The sequence below is a fragment of the Stigmatopora argus genome, chromosome 10 (genome assembly GCF_051989625.1).
Source record: "Stigmatopora argus isolate UIUO_Sarg chromosome 10, RoL_Sarg_1.0, whole genome shotgun sequence".
NCBI lineage: Eukaryota > Metazoa > Chordata > Actinopteri > Syngnathiformes > Syngnathidae > Stigmatopora > Stigmatopora argus.
This window is the reverse complement of record NC_135396.1, coordinates 1,981,422-1,993,519: the sequence shown is the minus strand read 5'-3', so window position 1 is coordinate 1,993,519 and position 12,098 is coordinate 1,981,422. Positions and strand designations below refer to the sequence as shown.

General features: G+C 37.2%; 1 protein-coding gene and 1 long non-coding RNA gene across 2 annotated transcripts in view; both read left to right on the top strand.

The window, feature by feature from the left end:
- Positions 1-538: 538 nt before the first annotated feature.
- LOC144083888 (uncharacterized) lies at positions 539-6,547 on the top strand. Its single transcript, XR_013303661.1, has 3 exons — positions 539-607; positions 750-811; positions 4,602-6,547. It is a non-coding gene; the product is annotated as an uncharacterized LOC144083888 (long non-coding RNA).
- Positions 6,548-6,560: 13 nt separating this feature from the next.
- drd2a (dopamine receptor D2a) overlaps positions 6,561-12,098 on the top strand; it is a 41,832-nt gene continuing 36,294 nt past the window's right edge. The window contains exon 1 of the mRNA XM_077612048.1: positions 6,561-6,987. Within this exon, the coding sequence (XP_077468174.1) occupies positions 6,918-6,987 (70 nt within the window). The 5' untranslated portion in view covers positions 6,561-6,917. The remainder of the gene's footprint in view (positions 6,988-12,098) is intronic.

The following is a 12,098-nucleotide window of genomic DNA, read 5'->3' as shown; positions in this document are numbered from 1 at the left end:
TTTAGATATTAAACTCACTCTCTCTCTCATGATTATAATTTTGAGAGCTGGTTTCAACAGTAACTACCCGGCGACCAAATGTCCGTTCTACCAAACGCCCGGTCGACCAAATGTCCGGGGACCAAACGTCTTTCGACGAAACGTCCGAGTACCGTTAAGGTTAGTGGTTAGGATTAGTGTTAGGGGATAGTGGTTAAGGTTAGGGTGATTATATTTTTGAGAGAGAGATTACCTGGTTGATCGCTTTCAACAAATTATTTATGCAACAAAACAATTGTTCGCGAGGAAGCAACCGTTCCACAAAACGCTCTTCGACTAAATATCCATTCGACATATCGTCCGGCGACATGTCTGTTCGACGAACTGTCTGGCGATGAAGTGTCCGGCGACGAATTGCCCGGTGACGAAATGTCCGAGTACCGACTTCACGGACGACAGAATCAACAGATCAAGAATTTTTTACAATTTGGCAGCCATGAAGAAAATGGTAAGAAGACGTGAAAAAACAGTATCTGTAAACCATTTTTTTATATTGACAGATTTGCTAGTCATTATTGGCTGAATCTCGACCCCTAGGATCCCTCCACCACATGGCCTTTACCATCAGGTAATCTGACTTCCCTTCATCAGACATTATGGAAATTTGTAGGGAGGAATTTAGCTAATTTTAATTCCTATGCTTAGCATTTGTGAGTAAAATCTGTGCCTGTAAATCCATTCTTAATTGCATTGTCTGATTTGTTTTTTAGTCCATGATACAAGAGTTCCAGGACCATCCTAAGACAGTGTGGAGCCGGATACGCATTATACGGTAATATTAGTTTTACATTTGCACTCGAAATATGATTTTGTACAGCAAGTGTATGAGACAAAAGACTTTTTCTGGCGTTTAATTCATATCCAAATGAGGGCAATTTGACTGACGTCCCAAGGCACATTTAAATGCTTCACATTCACTGGCTAAACATAAAAGCTTTTTAAATGCAATACAGTCCACTAGTTATATGTTCTTGAATCAGGGAACATAAATGCGTCCAAAACAAATTCATTTCCACAAACAAAAGCGGCCAAAAGGCCATTTATTGAAGGACTTGCCAACCTTAGACGCCTCTATTAGCATTTTAGCATCTTTTGACCTCAATTGGAGTGCCTCAATTTAGCTTGTTTTTAACTAATATTTCCTCACATTCAAGTGGATCAATTTTCCCATTTTTTAATAAGATTTCATCATATTCAAGTGCCTCAATTTGGCCATTTTTAATAAGATTTCCTCATATTCAAGTGCCTCAATTGGGACATTTTTAACAAAGATTTCCGCCGTGAAGTACCGAAAAGTCTCCCAATGCCAAATATGAATCTTGTATTAAAATGTCAAATATTTGCACGCCTATAGAAACGCCGTACAATACTTTTGCAGAGTGCAGAAAAAGATGTCGTTAAACAAAAAAGAGTCGACATCAATCCTCCATTTGCAGGCAGCCTCCATATGTTGACTTGAGTGGGAGCATTTTTCTTCCAATATGCGCATATTGCTTTGGCAGGGTGAGCGAGTGCGATAAAATTATGGTTTTTTTTTACGAAGGAGAAAAAAATGAAGGTGCTCTGCTGTCTGTCCCTCTATGGTGATAATTTCCCCTTTTAATTAAATAACACAGTTTGCTTTTCATCGACTCCAGGAAAAAAAAATCAATCCTCTACCTTTTAGTTCCTACTTTAATTTCACATTTTTATTCAGTTTGGCAGTTTTGGACCTTCAATGTTTTTTTTTTTGCACAACACAATTTAAAGTTTAATTGTTTTTTTCGGTCATTGTCACTTTTTCCTTTTAGAGATGTCTCTTGAAAGCAATTATGACTTTGTCTGCAGTTTTGCTATGAAAGAAAAAGTCAATTTTATTTATTTGTCATTCAATTCAACACCTGTTGTATGAAAAAGAGCTTTTCATTGGAAAACTTGAGCCAAGATCGGGTGAAAAGTGACTTTGGAAATAACTACTTTTTTTTGCAAAAGAGGAAGAAACCTTCAACAGAAAAATGAAGTAAACACTTCCAAGATAACGTGAATGTCCACATTGATCTCATGAAAGTATTCATAGTTTGAAAAGAAGGAATTCAGTGCAAGAATTCTTCTTTTTGGGCACGAGATGCTGAAATTCGATCATAAATCAAATGGCGACAGTAGGCAAGTATGTGTCATACACATTTTTGAAATATTCTAGGAATGATTCCATTTCAGATCAATGTTGGATAGAATCTTCTATTAGTTTGCCGTACCCTTGATATTTCTTCTCAAAGAGTTTATTTTTCTGTAGTGCGTCACGCGACTAGATTACAATGGCCAGATTGCGTGGTGGTACAAGACCACTATTTATTGAGTCCAAGAGTTCTTTGGCATCATATCGATTGATTTAGAGACGTTATTGTGGGCTGAGAAAACCAGGAGACAGTGTCCCTTCTGTCACTGCTTCTATTTCACGCCACACGCTGTAGTTTGTTTAGCCCCCAAAGGGAGCTTGATTATCGACCACCTTTTTGCAAACAATGGATTTTGTTTGACCTGCGATGTCCAAGCGACATTGTATATTTGAATCTATCTAGCCGTGCTGTTGGACAACATTGATAGAAAATGGAGGCCACTGTAAACGATTCTCATATTTGTCAAAATCTGCTTGTGGCTTGTCATCAAGATTGATGTTTTTTACATTACCATAGTGTCTAGTTTCATTGATTTAAAATTATTATTATTATTTTTAATTTAAAGAATCAAGCCGAGATACTTTCTTCATTAAAATACTGTCTCCATAAATAATAATAATCCCTGAATGTATATTTACATTCGGAACGGTTGGAACAATAACACTCTATTACCTAACCATAGTAATACTAACAACTAATTGAATTGAATGAATGTTTTTATTGTCATTATACAAGTATAATGTATCATGAGTATAATGAGATTTAAAGCTTCACCACAAAGTGCACAAATAACAACAACAAACAAAAAGAGAAATTAATAATCAATAAATAAGTATTAAATAAAAAATAAATAACTAGTCAACATAATAAATACTAATTCCTCCCATCAGCTGTCAGGCTCTTTAACAAAACAAATGGCTGAATGTTAAGACCAACCATATGTATACATGTATATCTGTGTATGTGTATGTATGTATGTATATATATATATATATATATATATATATATATATATATATATATATATATATATATATATATATATATATATATGTATGAATATATATATATATATAATTTTTTTATTTAATTTTTTCAGCAACACATATTTATTTTTTATTTATTAACTTATTTATTTCCTATTTATTTATGTCTAAAATGTCTTTTTTATGTGTCTGTATTCTCACCCTCTTGCTACCGTGACAGTGAAATTTCCCAAATACGGGATGAATAAAGTTATCTAACCTAATCTAATCTAACATAAATAGGTAGGGAAGTGTACAAATAACAACAAAAAACAGATAATAATGAAGATTAAGTCTGTCCAATAGTGATGAATCGACAACCCAATGATGGATGCCTGACTTCATTCCTAACCACCGGTCGGACATCATTAACCATCTTATTCCGTGGCATCTAGGAAAAAGCACAAAAGGAGAATTTTTCAACAGATATGTAAGGATAGCTACCACAGAGTGAAAAAAACTCCCACAATTGTGCCTGAAAGCCGCCTGAAATATCCTCGGCTGACTCTATTTAACACAGACAAGTCCGTGTTTTATAGCAGTTTGGGCTGTTTAACCCCCTCCAACGGAAAATAACTCTTCTCCTCCGTGTACGTGATTCTCCTGAGAACAATCCGACGCAATCTTAAGCCAAGATGTCTTTGCTTTATGTGACCACCACTCTTGAAAAATGGATGGAAACCCGAAAGTGGTGACCACCTAAAGAATTCTAAAAACGGGAAGAAAAAAAAAGCACAGAGGGCAACGTTCCCCATCTACCGACGCCTCGTCGTCAACTCGGGTTAATAGACGCCATATTAGTATGGCGGCGAGCTGTAGAGTTTTCCCGAAGGCAGTCGTCATTTACATATGTTTTCCCACTAGAAACTGCAAGGTTGTGCGTGCGCATGTGGGCTGGATGCGTAAGCGGGCTGGATGCGTAAGCGGGCATCATACCTGAGTTGACGTTTGCGTGCTGGCACTCGGGGAGTTTTATTTTTCTGTCAGAATAAGGAAGCAAAGCACATTTGCGGCAAGGTCTCTCTCTGCCCGACGGCTCGGATTTTTACAAATTCCCGAGAAGCATTTTTTCCTGTTTTTAAATGTACAAACGGGAAAATAATGACTTTGCCGTAGGTTTTGTGAAAATAATTTTATGATGGCAGAACTGTCAGTGTTTTTTTATTTATTATTTATTATCATGAAGGATTTTTTTTATACAATAGCGTATTTCAATGATTACAATGAGGTTAAAATACATATATTATGGGCAATTTTAGCTTTGTAAATCTCACAAATGAATCACCATTAAGCTTGGCATCAATCACATGCAAAAACAGTTTTTTTGAAGGATTGCTATGTGGTAACTGTTTATTTTTTTGTATATTTTTTTTCCTATCAGCATCTGATTTTGTGATGTGGTGGAAAAGTACGAGAGATCAAAAACACTCATGTCACAAGGAACTGTCAAACTATAAAAAGGTAAAAAATGAAACACATAATACAAAAAAACTGTTTTCATACCAGTGGGTATTATCTTTTATTCATTTATTTTCAACTTTGTTTATACTTGTACAACAGTACACTGCACAGGTGTTGTTTTCCCATTTCGCACTTTACTTCTAAATCTTAGAAATACATTTATTTTAAAGTTTCATTTTATTTTTTTGACAGCTGACTCTTGGCATTAAAGGCAAATCAAGCACACAATTAGAGGGGGTGCTTTTACACTTTAAATTCTCACTTATGTTGTGCAAGTTGGACATTTGCATCAAAAAAGACGGTCATTCAAACGAGAAGGATGTCTTGTCGTGTGTATTTTTATGAAGCCTCAAGCATCCCCCCATTTCCGTTGTTTAAAGCGCATCCTTCCAAATTTAATTTCCACTTAATACCCCTTTCATTTCCCGCGCCATTACCACCAGCGCTAACAACCGGGGCGAGGCAGAAAAACGTGTCCACTCCATCTCGAGCTAGCGCAGACGATACATTACGCATGTTTGCGTTGAATTGCTTGTAGGGCACTGCGGCATGGCCAAATGGAACTTTTTTCCTACTTTTATTAGCCCTTTTTTCAGCAGTCCTTTTACCTGCCAGAGCACCTGAAGAAAAGCCACACAGGTACAGGGAGAAGGTCCATACGCGAAGGTCGGAAACCCAGCGGGGATGGAACCCTCTCTGTTTCAAATGAATATTCATTTATTTATTTTCTGAACTGCTTATCATCACAAGGCTGACGGGGTGCTGGAGCCTATCCCAGCTCACTTCCGACCAGAGGCGTCAGCCTACCATGCATGTTTTTGCAATTTCAGAGGAAACTGGAGTACCCGGAAAAAAACCACAAGGAAAACATGCGACCTGGCGGTTAGATTTTCAATTCTTCGTTATTAATGACCAAAAACGATCACTTTCCACACATTCCGGCTTCCACCAGTTCAAGCTGCAGCCCTCTAGAAGGCGCTACAGAGCCATAACAGCCAAGACAAACAGTCTCTTCCCACTAGGGGTCACCATACCCAATTCGAGATCTGCATCTAACACCTAATCAAGACTTATTAATAGCCACTTTACTCACCACTTACCCATGTTGGCTACTACTTATACTACTTATGTTGAGCTCTTAATTATTTATAACTATTTATTGATGATTTATTTATCATTATATGTTTGTTTATTTGTTGTTTTTTATTTGCAAGTGCATGCTCTCAACAACTTGGCGCTGAACGTCTCCAAAACCTTTGGAACTCATCCTGGACTTCAAATAGAACAAGTGTTGACTACTACTTATTATGCTGAGCACTTAGTTACCTATTATTATTTATTGATGATTTATTTATCATTATATGTTTGTTTATTTGTTGTTTTTTATTTGCGAGTGGCATGCTCTCAACAACTTGGCGTTGAATGTCTCCAAAACCTTTGGAACTCATCCTGGACTTCAGATAGAACAAGTGTTGACTACTACTTATACTACTTATTATGTTGAGCACTTATTTACCTATGAATATTTATTGATGATGTATTTATCATTATCTGTTTGTTTATTCTTTATTTTTTAGCCCATAGACTCAGTGAGTGGTGCCCTAACTTGGCACTGAATGTCTCCAAAACCAAAACCTGGACTTCAGATACAACAAGGTCGCTCTGCTCTGCTGATCTCACTTGGACTACTTATTTATTTATTGATTATGCATTTGTCTGTTTTGTTGTTGTTGTGATTTGTGCACTAGGTGGTGAAAGCTTTAAATCTCATTCATTGTACTTGAATAATGACAATAAAAACATAGAATTCAATAAAGGGTTAAGTGTGCACAGTGAACACTTGGGGGGGCATTTGGGCAGATGTAATGCAAGTAACCCCGCCTTCTTTGCTCTTTTTTTCCCCCTCACTCCTTTGCTCGTCTTCACCGTGCGACTCCTCAGTCAGTAACGGCAAGGCATCTCCGTGCGTAAAAGCCGCCTCACTGGATGCGAGAAAACGCGCTTCTTCTTCCCCATCGAGCCCTCAAAAACTACTGGATCTCCGTTCTTGGCGTCCGGTGGATCCCCTAAAAAGGCTTACGCATTCCTCGGGATGTTCTAGTTCCTCCCCTAAAAAGTGATTTTGTGGCTTTGGCGGCGTGGTTCGCTTCCAGATGCCTTCCGCGCGAGTCGATGCGTCCGACACTCGCAGCTCCGTGAGACCGAGACCGGGACCAAGACCGCGATCGTCTCGTCCATGCTGGATTTAAGGGAAGGGAACGCAACACGGGCAGCGACGGATAAACGTTACAACTTATGGCGTGAAGGTAAGATATCCAAACTTTTTCAGATCGATCATGTATGAGAAATTGTTTGTTTCGCACGTGCAGGTGAGGTCAGGTGATTATTGGGAGTGGGCGTTCCTGATTTTGAACTTTAAATGTTTGTCAGTCTGTTTTTTTGCAATCCTGCATAGAAGCAGGTGTGGATAATTGCCCCTTCCTGAAATAACAATCTTCACTTAAAATGTATATTTCAATTAGATAGATTATGCTTTTCAACCCCTTCAATGAAATTATGCATTTTGCAGTTCAGGAAACATTAGAAAATATATCAGGAAAGCTAAATTATGTTTATTTTGCATCAGGGTTCAAATGTGAAATTGTCCTCTTCCTGAAATAACAATCTTCACCAACACTTAAAATCATATTTCAATTAGATAGATTATCGTTTTCAACCCCTACAAAGAAATTATGCATTTTGCAGTTCAGGAAACATTAGAAAATATATTAGGAAAGCCACATTATGTTTATAATCCGCATCAGGGTTCAAATATGTAATTCCCCCTCCCTGAAATAACAATCTTCACCAACACTTAAAATATGTATTTCAATTAGATAGATTATCCTTTTCAACTCCAATGAAATTATGCATTTTGCAATTCAGGAAACATTAGAAAAGGTATCAGGAAAGCCACATTATGTTTATTTTGCAGAAAAGATATCATGAAAGCCACATTATGTTTATTTTGCATCAGGGTTCAAATGTATAATTGCCTCCTTCCTGAAATAACAATCTTCACCAACACTTAAAATATATATTTCAATTGACCAGATGGTGCTAATCAACCTCTCCAATGAAATTACTGTCAGTCCAGTTTAGGAAACATTAGAAAAGATATCATGAAAGCCACATTAGGTTTATTATACAACAGGGTAATATTTGTGTTTTTTCAAAAGTCCTATTTGTTTATTTTAAAACAACTGGTTTTGGCTATTGCAGGTGTTTAAACATTTACAAACAATGTTTGCTTGCAGGTTTGATGCTGTGTGCAATGAAAAAGAACCAAACTGTGCTGATATGCAAATGATTCTGTGCTGTTTAAGTTGTTGTGACAATCATCTGAGTTTGCCATCATTGGGAATAAATTGCATATGATGCTCCAACATATGAGCTCATAATTACGTTTCAGTCCATTTGTATTACATTTTGAATCAAGGTTGTTGTTGTTGTTGTTGTTGACCTGCAGGCATTGAGGCCGTGTAATTACATTTTCTGGACACACGGGGTGGACGTTCAAAAGCTGCTTTGTGCATGAAGAAAAATATTTTTGATATACGTTGAGCAGCTGTTCTGTTTTATCAAGCGGCACCAAATTGGAACTGCATTAATCCAGAAACTTCAGACCAGCTGGGTTTTGAGCAAGTTCCTCAATGTAAATGCATAATGTAGGAACAAAACCAGGCCAATTTAATGGCACTTTACTCTGCAGTATGTAATACGTATGTATGAGAAAGGATGTTATGTATATTTGCTCTGCAGCTGGAGTAGTATTCAAGGATTGGCCCATAAGGATCTTCATCATCAGCTTTTTTTTTAGCACTGATCAAGCTCTTTTATTTGTCAGAAATAGCTCCAGTGAATGAAATTTCCTGGAGGGAGACTGAGAAGTGTGAAAGACACATCCAGTCTAGCTTTTACATGCGATAAGGAGACAGTTTTGTTGTGTGTGGATGTGTGTGTGTGTGTATGTTTCAGTGTTTTGATAGTCAAATGACTTTCCTCAACTGCTAAGTCAATACTGACATTTAAATGGAAAAAAACAAATCCCCTAGAGAGAGGCCACGTGTCTTCAAAAATCAAATCCAACATGTCACAGTTTTGATTTGAGAAAAGCAAAACAAACACAACTTGTGACTTGCAAACATTGGGGAGATGCTGGGAAGTCTTACCACATGGTGGTCACATTGGGATTATGTTTGTGTCTAATCAAAGGGAAAACAAGCAATCGCAGTCGGCATCGTTTTCAATCCTGTGGTAGTTTCCAACATTTTCCTTTTGGTGTTCAAAACACTGGATGTCATATTGACAAAAATAAACAAGACTAGAAACATATACGCAGACACCACTGTAAATTACCACAATAATAATAAAAAAAATGCATCCATTCAGCCATCTTGCTGTCCTTCACCGACAATGTCTTAGTTGTCGTCCTATCAGGCTCTTTAACAAAACAAATGGCTCAGTGTTAAGACCTACCGTATGCATGCATGTACATCTGTGTATGTATATATGTGCTTGTATATGTGTGTATGTATATGTGTGTATGTACACGTATGTGTATATGTAAGTGTATATATGTATCTGTCTATCTGTCTATCTGTCTATCTGTCTATCTGTCTGTCTGTCTATCTGTCTATCTGTCTGTCTGTCTGTCTATCTGTCTATCTGTCTGTCTGTCTGTCTGTCTATCTGTCTATCTGTCTATCTGTATCTGTCTATCTGTATCTGTCTATCTGTATCTGTCTATCTGTATCTGTCTATCTGTATCTGTCTATCTGTATCTGTCTATCTGTATCTGTCTATCTGTATCTCTATCTCTTTCAGCAACACGATTATTTATTCATGTATTTATTTATTTATTAACTTACTTATTACCTATCTATTTATGTCTAAAATGCCTTTCCTATTCCTCCATCCTCACCCTCTTGCTACTGTGACAACGAAATTTCCCGAATACGGGATGAATAAAGTTATCCAATCCAATCATTAATATAAAATGAGGCAACCATTTTTTCCCTACGTAAACTCCACACCTGAACTAGAACAGTCCTAATTAACAACATCCTGAATGCTCAATACCATTTTATGCATTGTTAAACCATACTAAATTAGCATATACGTTACCACAGCCTGCTATAGTGTAAGAATATCAACATTGTATATTTTTGAAACTTCCCAATATCCACGATTGCGCTTCCTACAATAACTCTGCTTAGCAATATAGACTGAAAAAGGCTGAGCAGAACGATTTCATCTGACCCAACACGACCCCCCAGCCCCCCCAAAAAAGCAAAGGGATGTTGACAGGAGCTTCTCTGACCTTTGCGTGTGCCTCCGTCAGGATCATCAGGCCACCGAGATGAAGTACTTGAGCACCGTCCTGCATTCCTACTAACCCACCGGATGGTAGGAATGACCCTTAAATAACACGCCGTCTGGCACTGTTCATTTCCCTGAAACAGCAGTGAAATTTGGACATTTTTCAAGCATATTGGATAGGTGTCGGGTGACCGTCTGTATCATTGCTGGCGATTGTTACATCTCGTGTCTTGTGGTTGTCATTAGATATTTCAGGTGTTGAATGGACTACATTCTCCAGCTCTTCATTATATAGGACAGGGGCGAACAAGTTAGTTAAAAAAATTAAACTGTATACCTGTCAATCTCGTCAAATTGCTGCCCTTATTAGTGATTGCAATTCCCCTTATTAAGTGATTAAAAAAAAACGTACAAATGCAAAGCGTCACACGTAAAAATCTAAAATTTTCTTCAAAGTGGACGGCTTTCTGACACGCTATATTTATATAGTGAAAATGCGTGTCCTCTTATCATATTTAAAGCATGCTAATATTATTAGCAGTCGGCGTTGACATTTTTTTTTTGCTACCGGTGGCCGAGACGATCCAGATTAGATGTGAAATATCTTCGACAGTGCAATATTTTAGAATTTACCTTAATATGTGTCTCTTTATATTTTTGTATGACTTAGACTATTTATGTTATTTTATTGGGAAAACGCACTTTGTGGATTAGCACCACCAATTTCGTTATGCGCAGCTGTGTATGATGACCATGAAGGGTTTTGATTGATTGAAATGGGTAAAACCAGATCGGTTTTCAAAAAAATATACTTAAAAAAATCCCGTACAAAACTTAGATGGCGAACACAATTTGAAATGATAAAAAAAATTGTATAATAAACGAGAAAAACGTATAAAACTGAGTCAAAAAGCCACACTACCTGCCAAGAGACAAACACACACAAACATATAATTAAAACCACCATAACACTTTCTTCCTTTTCCCCAAAAAAATGATGTGGCGGGCCAGATTTGGCCCCGGGGCCGCCACTTTAACACATGTCCTACACAAACCATTTTCTCGATAAAATAATTGAATTCTTGGTAAGTGCCCACCTCAACACACACATCAAATGCAATGATACAAAAATATAAGCAGAGCCGCATGCGACTCGGGAACCACATGTTCGCCACCCGTGATGTGGGATGTGAAATAGATCCGATTTGCCGGGGAGCAGCTGTATCTCTTAAATGAACGGCAAAAGAGCAATTAAGGCCAAGTCAAACAAAGGTGATTCATCATTATCTGGCCCTAAAGTTGTGTTTGCTTCCCGGTGCGTCTGCCTTGCTCATCGATCCGTTGTTATGGATTGTTTGGCGCATTATATCCCATCATTTGGTCCTGGCCGTGTTTGAATTTGACAGAATCGTCATTATTTTTAGCAGTTGTTAGAATTGCGTTCACACATATTTCCGTCTTAGGCCGCCTACGTGGTCACGTGACGAGCAGACTACATGCCTCACTGTGTTCAAGTCACAACATTAGAAATTAACAAACACGTTTGCCTTTATATTTAGAGGGTGTGAAAAAGATAATTGACAAAAAAGCCAGGGGAAAGCGATCCTATCCTTATGCCACCATTTTGTGGATAATGCACGACTCGTGGCTGAAAATGCATCGGAAATGTTGATTTAAAAAGCCCTAATCATGTCAAGCATGGACAATTATGGACATAATTCAGATGAATAGAAATTGGATGATCATGGTATATTACAGTATGTACTCTGTTATATCAGTATATCTTAGTTTTATGAAACAAAAGCAGATGTTTGATGTGTAATTTTGAGAGATAATCATCGACTCAAGAACTACAGAAAATCCGAGAATCATTGCGTTTTGCCTTTTTAATAGGCATATTAAATAAATCAACATTTAAACTAACTCTATGAATGAATACTATACTATATAGTAATACTCTATAAAAGTGCTGTTACATTTGTACCTTTTATTGACAATACATTTAAATAATAATAAACATGTATTTATAGTTCTGTAAATAAATAAATCAACATTT